The sequence below is a fragment of the Helobdella robusta genome, assembly GCF_000326865.2.
Source record: "Helobdella robusta unplaced genomic scaffold HELROscaffold_1, whole genome shotgun sequence".
Classification (NCBI taxonomy): Eukaryota; Metazoa; Annelida; class Clitellata; order Rhynchobdellida; family Glossiphoniidae; genus Helobdella; species Helobdella robusta.
In genome coordinates this window covers 47,497-69,996 of record NW_008703570.1, presented here as the reverse complement: position 1 = coordinate 69,996, position 22,500 = coordinate 47,497, and the positions used below count along the sequence as shown (strand labels likewise).

General features: G+C 32.2%; 5 protein-coding genes across 5 annotated transcripts in view; 1 reads left to right on the top strand and 4 right to left on the bottom strand.

The window, feature by feature from the left end:
- Positions 1 to 4,415, bottom strand: part of HELRODRAFT_187761 (hypothetical protein) — a gene marked incomplete at both ends in the record, with an annotated part of 19,508 nt that extends 15,093 nt beyond the window's left edge. Inside the window, 10 exons of the mRNA XM_009010417.1 lie at positions 1 to 53; positions 230 to 414; positions 797 to 969; positions 1,195 to 1,315; positions 1,507 to 1,642; positions 2,063 to 2,212; positions 2,903 to 3,058; positions 3,380 to 3,506; positions 3,866 to 3,953; positions 4,262 to 4,415. The exon at positions 1 to 53 is cut by the window's left edge and continues 148 nt beyond it. Coding sequence (XP_009008665.1) covers positions 1 to 53; positions 230 to 414; positions 797 to 969; positions 1,195 to 1,315; positions 1,507 to 1,642; positions 2,063 to 2,212; positions 2,903 to 3,058; positions 3,380 to 3,506; positions 3,866 to 3,953; positions 4,262 to 4,415 — 1,343 coding nt within the window. The remainder of the gene's footprint in view (positions 54 to 229; positions 415 to 796; positions 970 to 1,194; positions 1,316 to 1,506; positions 1,643 to 2,062; positions 2,213 to 2,902; positions 3,059 to 3,379; positions 3,507 to 3,865; positions 3,954 to 4,261) is intronic.
- Positions 4,416 to 5,681: 1,266 nt separating this feature from the next.
- HELRODRAFT_158307 (hypothetical protein) lies at positions 5,682 to 7,283 on the bottom strand (the record flags this gene model as incomplete). The annotated part of the gene is made up of 4 exons (XM_009010416.1): positions 5,682 to 5,763; positions 6,252 to 6,360; positions 6,776 to 6,876; positions 7,099 to 7,283. The coding sequence occupies 4 exons, from the start codon at positions 7,281 to 7,283 to the stop codon at positions 5,682 to 5,684; spliced, it is 477 nt and encodes a 158-aa protein (XP_009008664.1).
- A 3,665-nt stretch (positions 7,284 to 10,948) lies between these two features.
- Positions 10,949 to 13,912, top strand: HELRODRAFT_158306 (hypothetical protein; the record flags this gene model as incomplete). Its single annotated transcript, XM_009010415.1, has 7 exons — positions 10,949 to 11,068; positions 11,690 to 11,820; positions 12,452 to 12,561; positions 12,741 to 12,901; positions 13,322 to 13,388; positions 13,494 to 13,624; positions 13,811 to 13,912. The coding sequence occupies 7 exons, from the start codon at positions 10,949 to 10,951 to the stop codon at positions 13,910 to 13,912; spliced, it is 822 nt and encodes a 273-aa protein (XP_009008663.1).
- Positions 13,913 to 14,515: 603 nt separating this feature from the next.
- On the bottom strand, positions 14,516 to 16,747 carry HELRODRAFT_158305 (hypothetical protein; the record flags this gene model as incomplete). The annotated part of the gene is made up of 4 exons (XM_009010414.1): positions 14,516 to 14,640; positions 15,973 to 16,019; positions 16,280 to 16,426; positions 16,524 to 16,747. The coding sequence occupies 4 exons, from the start codon at positions 16,745 to 16,747 to the stop codon at positions 14,516 to 14,518; spliced, it is 543 nt and encodes a 180-aa protein (XP_009008662.1).
- Positions 16,748 to 19,899: 3,152 nt separating this feature from the next.
- HELRODRAFT_158304 (hypothetical protein) overlaps positions 19,900 to 22,500 on the bottom strand; it is a gene marked incomplete at both ends in the record, with an annotated part of 5,449 nt that continues 2,848 nt past the window's right edge. Inside the window, 2 exons of the mRNA XM_009010413.1 lie at positions 19,900 to 19,956; positions 20,700 to 20,794. Coding sequence (XP_009008661.1) covers positions 19,900 to 19,956; positions 20,700 to 20,794 — 152 coding nt within the window. The remainder of the gene's footprint in view (positions 19,957 to 20,699; positions 20,795 to 22,500) is intronic.

The window sequence follows — 22,500 nt, the reverse complement described above, 5'->3', positions numbered from 1 at the left end:
TCCCCTTGTTGGAACCATTTCAAAGGAAAGGTGCATACACCAATCTGTTTTGGCTGCGAGTATTTAAGTATGTATATACATTAATAAGCAAGGTGATAAAAACATTTAAAGTAATGAAATGTTTTACTGGTTACTTCTCCATCAAATGCAACCAGGGAATCAATTTAAAAAATTAAATAACAAATTGTAAAACGAGTATGTTGAAATTCTGAATGTAACTTGATCACACCTTAATGCTGGAGAATGGAATGTGCTGGAAAACTTTGAAGATTAGGCAGACATTTTTCATTTCCTCATCAATATCATCATCGCCATCAGCATCACCATCGTCGTCATCAACGACAACACCATCATGCCTCGTTCTCTTCAGTCCAATGAGGATGGGCATACTGAATTCCTCATTGAAGGTCACCACTAACGATTGGTTGGTTGGTAGATTGGTTGGTAGATTGGTTGTTTGGTTAGATTGGTTGGTTGGTAGATTGGTTGATTGTTGGTCGGTTGATTGGTTGGTTGGTAAATGATTCGTTATTTATGAGTTGTTTGGTTAATTGTTTGATAGAATAATTAATTAGTAGGCAAATTATTTCCATCTGAAAAAAGTTACGGCAATCTAATTTGATTAATTGAATGATCAAAAAACTTCTCCAACTGAGTAATGATGAAAAATAAACACAATAGCGAAAGAACAAACAAAATAGCGAATGAACGAACAAACAAGTAAACGTACAGCAAACAAGTGGATGAACGACAAACAAGTAAATGAACAAACGAACGAGTGAACGAACAAACGAACCGGTACTGTTGGCTGAACCCCTGGTGAATGGTTTAGTTTTGTATGAAGATAGAACGTCATCGTCAGGCGCATGAGGCGTGGAGTGTGTGGATGCTTGTTGGGATGAAGATGCTGATGTCTTGCTGGTTGACGTGGCACGACGACGAACGACGTCACAAGTTATGTAGAAGGATCTTCGATGGAGAAAGAACATTTTCATGTGTCAAGTATGTATTCAAGTAGGTCCAGTTAGTTTCCATGTTACACACGCATTGAAATAAATCATAGTTATTATTTTAAAGCAATGAACGAAAATATTTATAAGCGCCAACAAAATACCGCTACGAAAAAACTGAAGCAAAATAACAAAAGAACCAAATATGTATCTGATAGAGATGATTGATGAATGAGAATTGAACCTGGACTTGAAGGAGACATCTGCAGTTGACGATGAGGGTGGTGTTGATATCTTGCTGGTCATCTGCTTGAAGAAGGATTGGTCAGTGAAGAGGAAGTCCCTGATGGTCACGGTCAGTTCTGCTGCGTGAGGACAGTCGTTGTGGATGTGGGTGGGATGTGATTGATGTAAACGGGTGAAGTTTCATCGATCGACAAGTACAAAAATTAAATAGATTAATGAGCCTGAGAAGACGAGAAGTGTGGAGGTGGTGTGGGAAGTGAAGTGTGGAGTGTGGTAGTGTGAGGAAGATAGCAGGACGAAATGAACAGACCGGGGTACGAAGCAGGGAGGATATTTGTCCTGTGACGTGTCACGCCGCCAAACGAACACCTTTTGGACTTGCTGACGCCGGCGTGGCTGTTGGGCGGTTTGTGGTTGTAGGCGACTGCTGAAGTGCTGGATTTGGCCTGAGTTGTTGGGAACAATGTTGTTAGCCGTGAGTGATTAGATAACTGATTGAATGTTTAGTAAGACGTTTGAGTGTTTGGCTAGTCGCTTAATTGTTTTGTTAGCTGATGGCTGGTTGAATGGATGGCTGAATGGTTAACTGGGTTTGTTTGTATCATCGTTGAAATTATTAATACTGCGAAATTTGCAATCATTTTTGTTATTCAAATTTCCGATTGTATTCAAAAACTGTTTTACTACTTTGTAGGATCGCAATAACAAACCAAAACATGGTCATTAAGGAAATGCTCATGCCTATCATTTGTAGTATCAGTAATCCATTAAATAAACAAAAAACATTCATTTGACTGAAACATGAAACTAGCGTTAGCTCGTGAGCTACTTCAAACATTATTCACATTATAATCAGTATAACATACCCGGTTGGAATGTAACTTAATGGAATGCCCCTCAACAACCAGACTCCTACTCCTCTTCCTCTCCTTCCTCTCTCTCCTCCCCTCACCTTCTTCCTCGTCCCCACCCTCGCCAGCATTGCTGTTGTTGTCGTTGGGGATCCTTTCACGGACCTTTGAGACGTTTTCCATGCTTGACAGGCCATCAATCTAATCAACATCGTGTGCGTGTATGTTTAAGTACGTGTGTGTGTGTACGTGTGTTTGTGTGTGAGTGTGTCTGTGTGTATGTGTTTTTAAGTGTGTGTGCGTGTGTGAGTGAGTGCGTGTGAGTGAGTGTGTGTGTGTGTGTGCGCATGAGTGCGTGAGTGTGTATGTGTGCGCGTGTGTAAGTGCGTGAGAGAGTGTGTGTGTGTGTGTGGATGTGTGTGTGTCTGTGTGTAAGCGCATGTGTGACAGTGTGTGTGTTTGCATTTATATGTGTGTGCATTTAAATAGGGCGAGAAACATCAAGTTTATGTTAAAATAGCTGAATACTTTAAAGAGAAATCTAGTTGAAAGTGATAGTGACGATAAATTGACAAACAAACGAACGATCGAAGAATTAATGATTAAACGAATAGCAAACAAATAAGCAAACAAATAAGCAAACAAACCAGTAAACAAACAAACAAACAAACAAACAAACAAACAAACAAACAAACAAACAAACAAACAAACAAACAAACAAACAAACAAACAAACAAACAAACAAACAAACAAACAAACAAACAAACATACAAACAAACATACATACATACATACATACATACAAACAAATAACCAAACAAACCAGTAAACAAACAAACAAACAAGCAAACAAACATTATCATAGACCAGCTCCTGCAGAAGTCCATCGTCAAACAGCAGATCCTCTGAATTGGAGGCAAGCATCGTAACGTCTATATTGTGGTTGCCCTCCAACATGACACCATCAAACATGGGGCCAGGCTTACCGTGCCGTGCGTCGGAATTGAAGATCTGGAAGAATTGATTGAATTCAGTGTTGGACGTGAATTGAAAATTGAAGGAAGAGAGATGGCTTGCTGCTTACAATGTTTTTAGTTACAGCTAATCGTAAGGAAACAATAAAAGAATGTTAATATACTAATTTAATGTTAGTCTGATTGTGGTTTCTACATTAACAAAAATATAAATGAAATAAAAACGACAAATCATCAAAACATAAATACAACAGATGCAACAACAACAACAACAAAACAACAACAACAACAAACACAACAACAAATTAAAACGTACAAGTTATTTAACAGAAATCTACAAATGACATCAAGTGATTACATTGAGAGCTGAAGGGAACTGTTTGATCGAGTCGAGAATGAGTTCGACTGGTTGGACATCGGTGTTTATGTCATCTCCACTCAACAACTCATCTGCAATATTGTTCTTCTGCATGTTCGCCTGCGTTCTGTCAGAGGAAGAAGGATTGGCAGGTAGGGTCGTAATAACTTCGTCCGTGAATTCAACAACGATAATAATGATATCATAACATAATGTATCAATTTAAACACACTTAATGACATAAGAAATATTTCAAACTGAATCGATTATGAATGAAAGTATTTTAGACAATAACATCTAAAGATTAAAAAAACATTCATAAGTAAATAAGTAATATAATTAACTGAACCATACTGAAAAAAAATGTTTGCTAAGTTTGCACCAACACTAAGAAATAAAGAGCCCAACAACATCAAAAAATAAATAACAACAACAGAAAAAATCATAACATTAAGATGAGAATAACTGATGGGAACGATAACGAACTGAAAGAGTTGTCTGCTGTTTGAGATGGATGCCTTCAACATGGCATCTCTCAAATGTTCACCAAACATCAGCATTGCATCCAGGTCACCTGTGTATATTGTTGGTTCGTTCGTTTGTTTGTTTGTTTGTTCATTTGTTTATTGATAAATTAATTAATTTACTTATTTTATTTATTTATTAATTCACAGTTTATTTAATTATCGTTTAGCATTATTACAGCAACCAAACCAACAACAAATGTGATATGGCAAGCTGTTTAAGATTGTTACAAAACATCAACATTGATTACCCACATTTAACCAAATGAAAATATATTCAGAGCATGTGTGTGAGTGAAACTCCTTCAATATTATATTAATATTAATTTCAGGTAAAGCGATAGGAAGTGTAGCTAACCCAAAATAGATGGATGTTGAGCGGAGGAAGGGGCAGAAGTTACAAAAGGTTTTATGTTTTCCTTTAAAGGGTTCATATTTAAATTAATAAAATCCGTTCCTATTCGATTCTTTGCATCGTTTGAAGCTGCTGCAGTTGCTGCTGTCGTGGCCATTGTCACGACAGTAGTTGCTGTTGTGGTTGGTGGCTGAGGTGGTAGATGAGTGAGTGAGTCCATCTGTGTGGAAATAGTTCAAAGTCATCCACTGATTCTTAGTTATTTATTTATTTAGCATTATTACAACAACCAAACCAACAACAAATGTGATATGGCAAGCTGTTTAAGATTGTTACAAAACATCAAACAAATGAAAATACACTGATTCTTATGAATAATGAATCTAATTGGTCAATTAAATATTATATTCAAATCGCTCAAGATGCTAATGTTAACATTGCATTAAGATGAATTCCTATTAAGTTGTTTTCATGTTTAAAAGTACAGACTATTTTAATTGCTCCCTCAGAAATAATCATCATAAACAGAGTTGAAACAGAGTGATTTTACTGGTGATTTTACTAAATATATATTATGTGAACAGAAAGCTCAAGAACATCTCAACAATTTAAAAGTAATTTTCTTGAAATACTTTAAATAATATAATTCTATTAAAAATGTGAATATCAAGTAATTCATCTCAAGATCAAAAACAAAGTTATACAAATGCATATTCAAACCATATTCAAACCAATAAGAATCCAATCACAATCCACACGGCAAAATATACACTCCAGATCAAAGAACAATGACCGCCTAGCACAATATGCACAACATTAGGATGATGATGACTCATTAAATTGAAATAGAATTAATCACCATTAAAAATACACTGTGAACTTGCCTTGGTATGATAAGCAGGCAGAATATGATCAGCGTCTGGAGTTGGAATGCTGTGGTTAATATCCCGCATAACTGAAGAGTGCCAGTGTGCATCAACGTCAGTTGAAATGGGATGATTATTTTTCAATTTTTAATTTAATTTAACCGCATAAAATATTATTCAAAGTTATTAAATCAATCTTTATGTAAAGGTTAAAGGTCATCTTGGATGTAAAGGTTGAAGGTCAATTGAAATATGAAGGTGAAAGGTCATCGAAATATAAAAGGTTAAAGGTCATTTTGGATATAAGGGCTGAAGATAATTTTGGATATAAAGGTTAAAGTTCCATCCTCTCTCTCACTCTACCAACAAAAACACACACACACGACTGAGTTTCATAAATACTGTCAATAGAAATAATAATAAAAAAAAACACGATGACAATAAAAATACATAGAAATCATTGTGATGATGTATGTGAACTAAGAGCAGCTTCAATGCCGCTAAAGATTAAATAGTTGATTATTTTGTTATTTTTTTGTTATTTATTGTTTGCCCATCTAACTGTTTAGTGGCTCCATGGATATGTTGATCTGTATGTCTGCAACCTTTGTGTTGGACGAAGTGATCACTGGGTACAACCTTAACAAAACATTCCGTACATTAAAATGGAACATCCATCTAATTCTTTTAACGTTTTTAACAGCTTCAAACAATGAAGCACAATTCATTCAACAACTGCATGGAGACTGTACTAACTATATGCGCCAATGATTTCCACAATATGTATATATATATATATAAACAAATATAGAAATATACTATACTTTCGTTCATTAAAAACGGAGTATATAATAGACAATAAGACATAAATAATAGAAAAAATTTAATATATACACCTACATATACATTGAAATGAAGATACTACTGAAATGTAGTAATGAGACAACAAATTAATGAATATATATATATATATATATATATATATATGTGTGTGTGTGTGTGTGTGTGTGTATATAAATATATAAATGTGTGTGTATGTATGTGTGTGTGTGTGTATAACAATTTTCAAAAGACTAAATGAAGGAAGAAAGATAAGAACAAGTGAGTAACAAAAGCAAGTAACTAACCCTTTGATAGGTTTGCCTGGAGACAACTGGTGCAACCTTTGGATGAATGCCTGCCCTATAGCGTTATTGTTGGTGGCCTGGATCACTTGCAGACAGAGAACTTTCATGTCTAATGGAATAAATTTATAAGGCTGTGTACGTCATTATCTTTTGATTGCATAGGCCTCAACATGTACAGTACATATCTATTGAGTTATCAGTTATTTTAGTTGCTTCAGGAATTAATAGAAAATAATGTTAAAAATTTAAAAGGACTTCAGGAATTTTTTATAAATAATTGTTATAGATTGAAATTGAACCGGTAATGTATTTTTAGATAAGATTATCTATTTTTATCAGTATCTAAAATATGTGATGGTATCACAGAGGGTTTTGAATTTACTACATAATTGTTTATTGAGTTTCATGTGCAGTGCATACACTTACGCATGCAAACACACACTCGTGTAGATTGCAGATCCAGAAGTTTTCATGAACATTATACTACCAAATAAAAAATAATTGAAGAAGAGAAAAAAAAGAACCTTTGAGGTACTCAAGAAATTGTTTGGGACCAGATCTGACTTGATACAATGCACATGTCATCTCAGATGCATCCTTCCTCTGCTTTCTACTTCTGCCAGGCCTGCACATGTATGTATGTATATGTAAATATGCATGCATACATGTATGTATGTATGCAATCATATATACGTTGGTGTAGATATGTATCTATTAAATTAAATTGTATTTTTTTGAATTTTGCATTAATTTTAAATACTATAAGAAAAAAAAGATAAAACCCTTTTTACATTAAATTATTTTAATTAATTATAATTTGATATAATTGAATTCTCCAGAAAATGACCTAAATACTGTTCCACCCCCCTCCTCTCCCCACCAGAGAACTTTGACCAGAGCATCCTGAGCCGGGGTCGGAGGTACCCAACTCAGGAATGGTATTTCTACTTTGATGTACCTTCTTACCTGACCTTCAATCTTGGGTGGTAGGCTGGTTGACCCAATCATGTGTTCAAATTTTGATGCATGCATCTCTATGAATTCTGAACAAATTAATACAAGTAAAATAAAATTTAAAAAATGACATTAATAAAGGCTCTTCATAAAAAAATAATAATTTTATTGAATATATATATATATATTGGTATATATGTTGGTATGTATTTATACAATGTTTCTATGTACATTTATTTATGTTTTGTTTTTAAGACGGTTGCGTGTATGTGTCTTGTGTTCTCTTCTTAGCAAGTGTAGCATTTAGTTAGTTGGTATGGTAGTAATGATGAAATAAATTAATATGGAAAATATTAAAATTTAATGGACTTATAATTGTAAAATTAAATTAAGCATTTATTAGAAATCTAGGCATTGAAAGATAAAAATAGGATAGTAATATCACAGCACAACAGCCACAATAAATAGATGGCATAAGAGAAAACACGGATCATTTCCTATTAAAAATTAAAATGATTAAATCTAAAATTTAGATTCTAAATTAGGATAATTTTACATTACATTACAATATTACATGATACCAGTCACAACTTTTATATCAGTTAGCTGTCAGCAGAAAGGGAATTGATATGTATTATTTGTTATAAAATTATTACAATATTATAATTATCTGTCTATAATAATAATTTAAAAATATAATAATCCTAATCTAATGTTAATGTTATAATACTAACACTATAACTAACAGAAATATTGAATATTTTATGAAATAAAATGCAAACGAAACAAAGAATACACACAATAATACAAATACATACACACACACATACAAGTGTATTCTAAATTTTTGTATAATTGTTATATTATAAATAAATACATCATACAGATTACAACAGACAGATACACAGACACACTTGTTCCTTGTTGTCTTGATCACAAGATGTCAAGATGCCAACCTTTTAAAATAAAATTTAAAATTTATAGCGAAAAAAATCTAATTATAAAAAAAACTCAAATGTTACCCTATAAACGAACATACAGTATCATTCATCAAATCAGCTTTTCTAATTTTTTTGATTTTACTGTCATCCGAAGCTCAAACCAAATTTAACGCCGCTTGTTATTGTTACCGTTCGCGACGGGCTCATCCCTCAACAAAACAAATCAGGCAGACACGATGGCGAATCGGCTGAACAATTAATTAATGGAAATGCGGATATGCCGATGGGAAGATGCAAGGAATTGTGCACTGAACTTTGAACTTGACCTGATCGGTAATTGATTTAGAAACGTTTGAGACTTATTTTACATTTCACCCTTTGGTGATTACCGCTTGATTCCATACGATCTGGGGGTTGGTAGCTCCCTACACGAATCATGAATTATAAATGATGTTCCTATGTAATTTAAAAGTTTTGTAGATTAAGAAATGTTTTGTCGGTCAATAATAGTAGTGTTGCATTTATAGCATTGTCCTATCTTTTTAATCTTTTAGCTTATTATATTGCTGTGTAGTTCAGAAAATAAATTAATAGGTTCTATAAACTATATTATGTAATAACCCCAGTATAAATCATTAAAAGTCATAACTGCTGGTTGATTCCACGGAGACCGTCAAATCACTAAACTCATTCTGGGTGTTAACGGTTAACAACTCTGCTGCTGAAAAATCTTTGCTTAATTGGGACTTTCTGTCTTCCAGAAGAGCTTGCATATGTGATCTTTTAATTCCTTTCAATTCGTCAGTTTGAAAAATATGGTAAATGGCGTTTCTTTTTTCTCGGTAACCAATTTATATGTCTGAAATAGATCTCCTCTGCATATTCTTTTTCCTAGAGTTTTTAATTCACATTCTCTCAATCTATTTTTGTATTGAAGTTTGCAAAATCTTTTGATCACTTTGTTCCTCTCCACAGTACCTTCTTTAAAATGTTTTCGCCTTTTAGCAAATGTGGAAATATTAAAGCAGGGTATTTCTTTTCCAAAAATGTGTGATGCATTAAAAGAACGATCGTGAACTAAAAAGAAGTGTAATTATGTTGTTACACTATTAATTTTTAAATGCCCAATATATTAATAATAAAAGTAATACCTATATACGTGCAAGCACGCTTTAAAGAGTTTTGTTAATTGCCTACAATAGCATAAAATCAATCAATTAGCTTATAAAGCGCTATTTCCGCGATGTTCAACAGCGCTCCTCAATGAATTTTGAAAACAGATGGGTCTTGAGATCCGCTCTGAACTTCGCAAGTGATGGAGAAGTAGTCAGAGAAGTAGGTAGAGAGTTCCAGAGAAAAGGACCAGAAAAAGCAAAAGCAGATTTGGCAAAAGAGTGTTTAACACGAGTTAAGAAAAAGCGAGAAGAAGAAGACGATCGTAAACCGGGGCGTTTAGGTTCAATTAATATATCTGATAAATACTTAGGAAATAATTTAGATTGAGACTTATACATGAACGTGCAAATTTTAAAAATTATTCTATATTTTATAGGTAGCCAGGGAAGAGAACAAGATATGGAGATATATGAGAATATATGAGAAAAGAAAGGGGCACAAGCAACTAGACGAGCAGCAGAGTTAAAAGCTTTACTTAGAAAGGGGTACCGTGCAGTCCATGACTTTATCCTGCTCTATGAAACTTACTATAAAATAAACCGCCTAACTTGAAGTTTTTTTTAAAGTCAAACTTACCGCGAATCGCATTGGTTCAAATGACTGTTAAAATCTGCGCTTCATTCTGTATCTTTTAATGTGTACATAACTTATCAGCACAATTATTTAAGCATTGCGAATAGTTTTAGTTGACTGTCAGTAAGTACTGAATAGCTGTCTTAATATAATCATAATTTAAAAATATTTAAATGAGGTTGAAAAAACATATATATATATGCTACGGACATACAGACATAGTGAATGTATCGAAAATTACTTTTAGTTTAACATCATACAGTACGTAGATTATAATGAGTAAATCATGCAACTTGTTTGATATGTTTACGTATCATTCTATTATTATTATGCTTACGTATCATTCTATAGAGTCTCATTATCCACAATTATCGCACATTTGAGCACAGCAGCAACTCAAAAGGCAGTTTCTATTCTACATTTTTATAAAATTATTTGTTTTTTAATAGTTGACTGATTGTTTGTTATATGGTTTAATTTAGAAATTTATTTAGATTTTTTCATGGATTTTTTGGACTGAATTGTTTTTGTTTGTTTGATACATTATCTTCAAGAAATTTGCAAACAGCTGGACAATACGGATTCACAGAAAACTGGTGGATGATTTTTCTCAGCCAGGAGTAGAAAACTACTTGACCGAATGCTTGGTTCAAAAACCATCAACTTTTAAAGTTGATAACATGCAGAAGCCTGCGATTGTGCCATAACTGATATTACGGGATTAATATCGCATTGACATTTCTGTTGTTGTAACGTTACAAGTTTTTCCAAAATATTCGCCATTCATTTTAATTGTCAAAAAGATTTTCACAGATTTTTTCCAGTTAGTTCTCATTTTTGTTCAAAGTCTGGTTCAACATTTTATAAACCAATGTAATTCAAAATTTATAACAATTTAATATTTTAGTTATAAAATACCTGACAACAGATTGTCATAACATGAAAATTTTAATCAAGAACACATTGAATTTCTATCTTCACATATTTCAAACAATAAATTTAAAGTTAGATATTTGAATAATTTGCTACTTGAAATTGAACTACGGTTGAGGCATGAGTTTGTACGAGCTGGCTAGCGACAGTGGAGTTGAATTCATTTTGTTTTCGTACGGGAGCTTGGTAGGTGACTGCAAAACCTGTCTTGTACCCACGCACTGCCTTCAAAACAACAAAGTAAGTGTCGACGATGAAAAATAGAATGACTGTTGTGTTGCAGATTTTTGACTGAGCCGGAATTTTGAAGAAGATAGAGTCGGAGTCGCATATTTTTCATCCGACTCCGAAAAGTGTTGTGAATTTGAATTTTTTCATTTTTATCCTGAAAATATTTTTACGATCATGTTTATAAAAAGTTAAAGATGCAATCGTATTTAATACCGAGAATAAATGCTAATAATGGGAATAAAATCACACAATTTTCATTTGTTATATATTTGAAACATAAATACAAAATAATTTGACTAAAAAAAAGTACAATGATTGATATTTACATGTTTTTAAAGTATTTTTCATCAAGTGATGGTATTATATATAAGTAAAATTATGGTAAAAAAAAACTTGTTCTTGGAGTCAGGTGTAGGAGTCAAATTTTTTTATTTTGAATCGAAGTTTATGAGAGAAATTTTTTAAATTGCTGAGATTTCAAATTATTGGATTTTCCAAAATATGGGTTTGACCCTACTTTAAATTATCGTGACGGCCAAAAGTGCCTCCTCCTAAAACGAAGCTTATAGTCGAGATTATTAATTTTTTTATATTCATCATCTTCATCGTTTTCAATCAACCTCATCTCAGGCCGGTCAGATATGCATCGTTCCTGGTTTTGATTACATAGTCAACCCTCAACAATGCAATTTCAACTTGGTTCCCGATATCTCAACCTTCATCATACTGCCCTGGAAAAAAAAATTTGCCTGGATTCTCTGGTGGGAATTATTTTGAAACTTAATTAGGCTACAATTTTTAGAGCATATTTTTAAATTAATTTGTGTTGTGTGAAGTTTTACAGTAAAAATTGAATGCAAAAATATGTGATCTATCTTTAAACACTCTTTTGCTAAATCTGCTTTTGCTTTTTCTGGCCCTTTTCTCTAGAACTCTCTACCTTATGAAGTTCAGAGCGAATCTCAAAACCCATCTGTTTGCAAAATTCATTGAGGAGCGCTAATTGATTGATTGATTGCCTTTAAAAAATTTATTTCAATGATTAAGCATAAATTAGATGCGGTAAATTTAAAACTTTTGGAAATTTTCATGTGAGTTTTTTTTAGATTAAAGTTAAACTTCATAAATTATTTTGATTTGAAATAAATTTACTGACAAGAAACTTCGAATGAGGACAATCTTTAATTATTTTTTGTTCATCTAGTATTTTACCATAATTTGTCATTTGCAAAATAAGTAGCGACTTGAGTCGTTTAAAAATAACTTATACGTTCTCAATGAACCTTTTTTCGAGAGAATTTCGGCTTCCAAGGCTCGCCAGCCTTTTTGACCTTGTTTGAATGAATTATTTTATTGTTTGCATGCACGTACTATAAACATAATTTGGAACAGTAATATATCATACAATGGAAAGCCGTTTGCTCAGTGTCCCAGGACCATATTACAGAAAATAAGAACTGAAGCTCTGGATATGGGGTATTTGATGAAGTGCGGATTTGAACGTTAGTTAAACTAATTGAAATTTTTAATAAACTGTTTTTTCAACCAAATATTACTTTAGTGAATATTATTTTTAAAATATTAATAGTTGGTGTATTGTTCGGTTGCTGAAGCGGTTGGTTATTGATTGGTTCATTAAATTGCAGCTGATTATATTCTGAGAACGTTGATTTTCAAACAGCGGAGTTTACCTTGCTGAAAGAGAATGGCTCAGCATTGGCCGATCCTTTAGAATCAAGACTTGCTTTAAACCATCAACAAGCAAGAGCTATTATGAGTTTTGAACCGTTCCTCACTGAAGTTCATGACGCCATGCATGCGCTCGGCTGGGCTCCTTATATGGTTTTTTAAACTTTTAAGTTTTTGTATTATTTTAAATTTTTTATAAAGATAGCTTTTCATGTATAACTATTTAAACAACAATGATTGGTTTGATATTTCAAATAAAATATATTGATGAACAAAACCGCGATTTTTTACAAGTTATTGATTGTGTTAACGGATAATGAGTGAGGCTTCAACTTTTCTGATGTTCTTTTGTTGGCTGACCGAATGTGCTTTTTAAAGTTCATGATTAAGGTTAGTTTTTGAAAATTGTTTATGCTAAGCAAATCTAAACTCTAAGACAAAACTTAATAAATATTTTCCAAGTGCTATGTTTTAGATTTTGAACCAGTGAAGTGCCGTTTTTACCAATTTGACATAAATATTTATATTTTCAATTTGACAAGAAAAACAATTTTTATTTTAACTGTATTCCAGGAAGTTGCAAGGAAACATGGATTTTTAGCTACCTTCATGCCGATGCCGTTTCAAGATTACCCTTGTGGTCAAAATTATATTTGAGTTTTATTTTTTACAAAAAATTCATTAATTTAATGCTCAACAATAAAGAAGTTGAAATTATTTAGTTAATTTTTGCAATCGTTATCAGCAAATGGATTACACACGAACATGTCAATATGGAAAGCTGGTGGTGATGAAATTAATCTGTTGCCCGGATGTCAGAGTTCAGATGATGACGACGATGATGATAGGACTGAGCGTTTGTTTGGACTTCCAAAGGTTTTTATCCATGCTCAATGCTGTTGCTTGTAATTATCAAATGTCGATTGTTTAGTGTAGCCTCATAATTGTCATTCTAATTTCAACTCCGCCTGTCTTTGTTTTTACATCGTCGTGTTATCGTCATCATTCCCACCATCACCCGCGTCTTCCTCTTCATCATTATTTAAATATCGTCACAACAAGTTAGCATACAACTTCATCGCTGGTTTGCTGTCTCATGTTGAAGAATCCTGCGCCATATTTTGCCCAACTGTCAACAGCTACAAAAGCAATGTGCTGAAATAAAAATTTGAAGCATATTATTGCTGAAATAAATTTAAAAACAAAATATTTAATAATATTCATAACTCTTGCCTGTTTCAATAAGTGAAAAGTTAGGAAAACAGTTGGTGTTTGATATATTTTCAGTTAATATATTTATTATTATTAGAACATTTATAAAAAGCCAATTAAATCAATCTTTCAAAGAAGCTATCACATTCATATTAAATTCACGATCACAAAACTAACAACAGTAAATCAATAAATCCATAGAAACGAAAACCAACAGCAATAATCACACCTGATAAATAAAGCGGTTCCAATAGCTACACTTTCAAATGAAATATTCTCTAAATAAATGCATTCATAATAATAATCATTCGCAAAATAATAAAACCAGTTAAAAACATTCACCAAAATAAGTAAATAAGCAACATCAACCAGTCATATTAAAATGAAAATCAAATAACGAAACCAAAATTATATACATATTGCATAAAAGTCATGAAAACAAAACCAAACCAAAAAATAACAATTACCTATAATGAGAAAAGATAAGATTTTAATAATTTTTTGAACGAAAATAAACTTAAATGAAGATTTCTTATGTATGTTCTTTTTCTAATCTTAAGCTTGGTAGTTGGTACCGTCAAGAGATTTGAGTTGATTGATCTGAGTTGAACAGCCCCCAACATGCTTACATCTTTCATCATCATCATTATCTCCATATCTTGTTCTCTTGAGCTGGTTACCTATAAAGTATAGAATAATTTTTAAAATTTGCACATTAATGTATAAGTCTCAATCTAAATTATTTTCTAAGTACTTATAAGATATATTAATTGAACCTAAACGCCCTGGTTTTACGATCGTCTTCTTGTTCTCACTTTTTCTTAACTTGTGTTGAACACTCTTTTGCTAAATCTGGGTTTGTTTTTTCTGGCCCTTTTTTCTTGAACTCTCTACCACCTTCTCTGACTACTTCTCCATCACTTACAAAGATCAGAGCGGATCTCAAGACCCATTAGTTTTCAAAATTCACTAAGGTTACCCAGTTTAAAACTTAATGAAATAAGCAGCTGAAAGAATTCTAGCTTTTACCGTCATTAAACAACACTAAATGTTTAACACGTATATACCTTAATAAAATATATGTGCGTTTTCAGAAACTCTAGTTTATGTTTCTATCCGTTTGTCGGTGTGTGTCTATGCGTGAACATAACTATGCATGTTTCCACGTATGTTTTATACTTTAATCATCGCACGAATAAGTGTTGAACATTTTGGTCGTATGTTTACTGTAACACACGACAATTAATTATAAAAAAACAATTAAGTTATTTAATTTTCTGCAAGATTAAAACCCGATAAATTATGTTCGAACGAGATAACTTGGGGAGGCAATGGCAAAACTGTTTTGTTGAGAGTGCCAAACAGTGAAAGGTGGTTGATTGACATTTTGTTATTTTAATGATTCTTCACTTGAATGATAACTGCTAGTCGATTAATTGAAGCAGTAGCAGATCTAGGGAGGAAGCCGAGAGGAGTAAATGTCCCTTTTCCGTTGTGAGCGTTATTTGTGTTAAAAGTTATGAAAAGCCGTTGTTTTGACGGGAAGTTATATTTTTGAAAAAAAAATTGACATTTCAGGCCAAAAAAAAGATGGTAAGCATAAAAGTTGGTTACCCGGTCAAAATGTTGAATTCCGGTTATCTGATCAAATTTTTGTTGTCGTCAACTAATTTTTGGAAAATTATTTGAATTTGAAAATCCCACCCCTTAGCTATCGACTTCTTTGAAGAAATTCCTCCAATCTGGTCATCTGTTATTTTAAATCCTCTCCTTCGGTCATTTACTTTTTTGGAAAATCCAAAGATTGTGGTTCAAATATTTTTAAAAATATTGCCCCCTACCCCGTCAAACTTGTCTATATTTGCCACTGTGGTGAATGTTTATTTGTGAAGTTAAAAAATTATTCAAATTATCAATTAACAAATTTTTAACTAAATATATCAATTAATATGCATGTATGTTGATACTCCCTGGTTGATGGCTTAACAATGAAGAGTTGAGTACAGACTGACCGATGGAGCCATAAATCCTCACCTTGTGCTGGCTACCTTGCTGGCAGCTGGATTGAATGGTCTCAAAAATAATTTGAGTTAATAAAATTTATACTAATTAATTAATACTTAATATATAAGTTTTTATATTGTTTTTTATTTAAAAGTTTGGATGAATTATTTTTAAATTCATTTTTAAATAATTATAACTTTTTAAACAAACAACACTTTTGAGAAAATCAAAAGTCATTCATTAAAAGCTTGTTCTTTATTGAAAAATAAATTGTAAAATCATGTTTTTATTTCAGAACCCCCACCAGCCTCTAACGTGGACAAATGTTTGTTACACACACACAAATTAACTTCGAGCTTGAAACGATTCTCTAGGACAGTAAAAGTTGGGGAATGACCAAACTGTCCTCTCCTCTTAACTGTCCTCTCCTCAAGACTCAACATCAAAATCTTTTTTGATATACTACATAAAAAATTAAAATAAAACAACACGTTTTTAATATTGTTATGGAAAAAAATCATTCATAGTTGTCTGTTTGCCAAAACATTTTGTTTTTAACAATTCAATTTCTAAAATATTTTCAATGTTCTCAGAAAATTGTAACAATTCTCTATTGCCCATATGTATCGAATAGAAAGTTAGCTTCCTGGCACATTGTAATGCCATCTTTGTAGAAACTTCTTGGACTGGAGCCTCTTCTTTCTCTTCATCATTTTGGACTTCAAATTGTTCATGATTTTCAGAACTTTGTGGGCTATGGATTGAGTCATCATTGTTATCCATGGTTATTTTTTCCCCCAAAATTCTCCCAAGTAACAGAACCCAAAAGGCTGGTTATGGTAGGATCAGCTTCAATCAGCTGCACATCTGTATCTATATTTTCTCCTATTCCAAAACCACACTTATTAAAACATTTTGTGATTGAAGTAGGATTAACATTTCTCCATGCCACATCCAACCAATTAATTGCATTTAATAGGTTAAACGACCGCGATAAAAAATCAAAGACCGAAAATAATTTTTTTTAAATAACCAAAGATTATCAAAGTTTCTTTAGCGCATTCCATAGAATAGAATAAATACAAATATTCAAATTAGATGGCGCATTTTATCAAATATTCCATGTGTTTTTGTTATAAATTGTCCGCTCTTTAAGACATAAAAGTCAATTTGTACTTAAAACCCTGTCCGTAGTTCGTTCCTTTAAAATGTCCGTTCTTTAGGGTCTATTTAACATGAAAAACGGTTCCGTGCCAAGCAATACTGTCCGTTACTCTTATCTGTCCGTTCTTTAGAGTCCCGCTCTAGAGGACTTTTACTGTATTCAATCAGAAATGAGCAGTACCTCAACATCAGAAACCACCCTTGATGAATTCCGCTCTACTTCAAATCCCAAATTCTAATCCTAACATTAATCCCAAATTAGTCCCAGAAAGTCTATTAGAAGCTCTACAAAAGTTGGAGTCTAGTGAATTTTTGAGAGAGAAATTAGGTACGCAACTGGTCGATGCATTCGTGGAGTTGAAGAAAAAGGAATGGAAGGATTATTCAGCGCACTTCACACAGTGGGAGAAAGAAAAATATTGGAACTGTTAGGTCAGATGAAGTTAGCAAGGAGGAGATGGTTTTGAGGAACAATACCGCTGTATATTACTGTTAATTATTGCAATCTGAAATTCCAATAGCAATTAGTTACGGTAATAAACGAACATGTTTCAAATTTATAATTGCTAATTAGTTGTTACTCTTAATCATGAGACTACATTGTGACCGACAGTTTTCTTCATTAAGTTGTATATTCACCACTACTTGTTTAAAGAGAAAGATGTACGTAATTTTAAAATTTAGATTTCCAAAAGCAAATCAAGAGTTCTGAACCTTTTGACCAGTTAAACCCGAGCGCAATAAAAAAAATCAGCATGCATTATTCTCCAGCAAACTGAGCATGTCTTAACGATGAACGGGCATTTAATGACTTGATTTAAGTTTTTTTTGATGAGGTTAACTCATTTTCTACATCAGCTTTGTGTTATCAACGTTTTGTTTCATATGTTAATTATTCGTTTCGTTTCCTTAGAAACCGTTTTTATTTGAAAAAGTTTTGACAAATCGAGTGAAATAAAATATATGAATTTACAAAATCATATTTTTATTTCACATATTTTTTGCCGAAATAAAAACTGGAAAAAATTGTAATGGGGTAAGTTATAATTAGTTGTTTCACTCATTAGATCTTCATTTAGCCAGCATACACAAACGTACAAAATTGATTTCATTAAAATTGTAAAACACATCAATCGATGGTTTTTTTACAACAGCATTCACATTTGGATAAAAAATTGCGACATGAATATTAATTAACACTCGACTACTATAACTACTGCTGTCGCTGTAGCTACCATTACCACTACCACTACCACAACCATTACTGCTTAATGCTACAATTACTACTACTACAATAGCAACTACTACTACTATTACTAAATACTACTATTATGAAAAAAAAAATAAATACAATGATGTGAACAATATGAATGGAAAAGTAGAAATAGCTTGGTAAGTAGTACTAAATTTAAGTATAAAAATGTCAATAATAAAAATAATGATATAATAATACATTATTATAAATAAAGACAATAATTTTGATACTACCTCATTAATAATTATTAACCATAAATTAATAATTAAATGAATTTTTCTTCTTCTTTCTCGTGTCTTATCCTTTCAGGACATTGGCGAGCATCGACTTCCACAAAACCCAATCTTTAACACCTTTTAGCAGTTGAAATGTGGTGATATTCAACAAATGACACAAGGACTTCACGAATGTTATTCGTTGTTGACCGCGATGTGTGTGTGGTGTGTGTGTATGGTGTGTGTGTATGGTGTGTGTGTATGGTGTGTGTGTATGGTGTGTGTGTATGGTGTGTGTGTGGTGTGTGTGTGTATGGTGTGTGTGTGGTGTGTGTGTATGGTGTGTGTGTGGTGTGTGTGTACGTGCATTGTTTGTGCCACATTGAATTTCGTAAATTCCAACCAAGAAAATGAATTTTGAACATGCATTGAAAGACATCATGTATTTGAACAGGCTGCAAATCAACATGCTGTCTAAAAATCATCAATTATTATGATTTAAGTTAGTAAAATGTTTTTGTTAAATAAATAAATAAATTAATTAATTAATTATACATATCTACCAAAATAATTGCCCAAAGTTTATATTATCATTGTATAAGTTTAATATATGCTACAATCACAACTCTTCGTATTATCAGTTTTGATTATGATTACTTCTGATATCATTATTTGTTGTTAGATATTCACTGTTTATTGGTAAACAAGCCAGCTTCATATAACAAAAACATTTTATTTTTCAAAATAAGAATACTTGATCCCTACTTGTGATATGGGTTATCAAATGTTTGTTTCATTATTGATAAGAAAAAGTAAATTTACATCGATGACTGAGTGAATGAATGAATAAATGAATGAAACAATGAATGAATGAATGAATGAAACAATGAATGAATGAATAAATGAATTGTTGTATAAGATGCTTCTTTGTATAAGATGAAAAAGCGAAAAAAAAAACAATGACTTCATTGAAGAATGCTATTATTATTGTACGAACGAACGGACAAATGTATGAATAAGTAATAATTTAGTCTACGAATCTCTTCATTAAAAATAACGAGTACAACTAGAGTTATTTAGTTTCAAAATTGATTCAAGTCACATTTCTATCGCAGTTATTTAATTAACTAGACAAATAAAAATAAGTATTATGAATAAAACCAGTGAGTTGTACGAAATTCGCTAACTTTCTTGCAATGCAAAATAATAATAATAAATAATAATAATAATTTTATTATAATAATCCGTACATTTCATAAATTACTCCATTAACTATAGTCTTTTACCCTTTGTACCGTTTGTTAACCCGTAACTACAGTAACTTTGTAATTTTCAGATCCGAATTTCAGTCTTGCAATCTTCAGTTGAAAGTACGGTTCAAAAAAGATTTTAATGTACTTTTCGGTGCATCTTATTTCCTCTCTTCAGATCATTCAAAACAGATTAGCCAAACTTTTTTTAAAATTACCTCGTTTATCTTCTAGTTCAACATTTCTTGCTCACCTGCACTGACTACCGATTCGTCAACGCATTAAGTATAAAATAGCTTTCATCGCATATAAAACACTCAACACATCTCAACCATCATATCTTCACAAACTCATTCACCTTCGCTCGTCTGTTAATCATCGCCGTCACCTTCGTCTGCCGTCATCATTGCAACTGCATCAACCAGTCAATACATCAGCTCTCGTCAATAAAAGCTTCTCACATTGCTCACCATCAACATGGAACAGTTTGCCACTCATCATCCGTCAACAATCATCAATAGAAACGTTTAAAAAGCGATTGAAGCATTTGTTTATCCGGGCGCCTCTGACGCTATGCATAGGGCGCTCATAAATGACATTATTATTATTACTATTCCCTTAGTCCATTAAACAGACACTTTTGTTTGTTGCTTTAACGTATACGTTACTATATAACAGAGCTACAGAACACATAAATCATATGTTAACGGTACAGAAAATTTACGAAGTGATCTTCAAACATATCATACAAAGTTACGTTACACCAATCAATAATGCTAATAAAATTAATTTCAGGATTTGCTACTAAACCCCCAGGCAACAAAATTTTAGGCAAGGTAACCCATTCTGACGTCAACAAGTTTCCTCTTCAACCTCTTCAGTTCTTTAGAGACAAAAGCAATTGGGTTAACACTGTGGAGCCACAAAACCATCGCAAGCAGGAAAACTAACAAAGTGATGAAGACAACGATGATGATGATAAAATTTCTGTATTCGGCTTCTGAAAGTTATGAGAAATTTATATTCAAGCTCATCTTAAGTGGATGTTGTAAATTGAATTTAAATCAATTTTTATAAATAATATGAAAAATAAATAAATAAGTGAAGTAATGTTGAAACCGTTTTGCTTTTCCACAGTTGATTCGGACATCTCAAAAAAATTATTTCTACCTGCAAAAATGAATAAATAAATGAACTAGACAACGAGTGGGAATGTGGCACAGATAACATTTGGACCAGGTCACCGCGTCGTTGTTTGTTGTTCGTTGTTGCAGTGGCCCGTCCTAATTTATTCAGCGAATACGTAAAATATACAAGACAATATGATACAATTTTATGACACGATCTTCAAAAAAAAAATTAAATCAAAGGTACAAGATTGTGAGGAAGTCATTATATTATTAGTAAGTACAATTAATAATAGTGGAAATATTAGTAAACAGTAATAGTAGTAGTGGCGGATTAAGTCAAGCGGGGGCCCTAAGTAGAAAAAATTTGTGGCCCCCAAACTTAGTGTGTCGTGGAGAGGCTTTTTAACTTTCAATTATTTCCAACTTATAACTATGTAGGTGATATACATCTTTGAACTAAAAACAACTTTTAACGAATTTGAATATATTTTGTCGACAGATTTGTTACAAACATTAATATATTAAGTGCAAAATTTTTTGTATATAGAACAAGAAATAATGAATAGTGTTGACACTGCCAAAATATAGGAAATATAGAAAACTTAAAATTGGAGTTTAAAGAAAAAGATGATATTACTACAGCAGAGGGCTCTCTAATGATCATTTTTATAGAAAAAAATCTAACGGAGTTTTGGAAAAAAGAACATGGCTGGTATTTTCCGAAACTAGCAAGTGCGTTTATTGTTACCCTTGCAAACTTTTCTCCAAGAAATAAAAGAAAAAAACAGACAACTAAATAACGTTTTAATTATTTGGCAACAATACTTTTTAAAAAAATAAAAACACGCGCTTTCAACAACAAAACAACGATACGATATTAAAGACAGAAAAGTAGGGATGTCCGAAGAAATATCACGGTGGCTAACGAAACGAATGACAGATTGTTTTCAAACATATTACTGTAAACTGCTAATGTTTGCAAACGCTTATTAACGTTGAATTCAGCATAGTAATTGAAAAAATTTTTTAATAATTTCATTGCATTTCAAAATTTATTTCAGTTATTTTTATAAAATAATTTTTTTACGGGGCCCCCTTTCCATTAATAACAAATATTATTTAAAATTTTATGATTTTTTTCAAATTTTGAAATTTCATTATATTGGAAAATTTATTTGAAGTATTTTTTGAGGGATAAATTTGTACAAGGGGCCCCTTGGCCGTCCGGGGCCCCTAGCAGCTGCTCAGTCTGCTAAGCGTTAGATCCGCCACTGAATAGCAGTATTAGCTGTGGTAATAGTGATAGTACCTACCGGTGACAGAATTAGATTGCGATGCACCACTAAGATTAGTTATCTGTTATTGTCAATATATTATATATATATTACTCTCGTTGTTATCATTATTATAATGTTGTGACATATTAATGATAAGTGATTCAATCTTAATATAACATGCAAGCACAAGCCACACGCACATTCATCTTAGTTAATATATCCTGGGAGTCATGCTATAGAAAAAT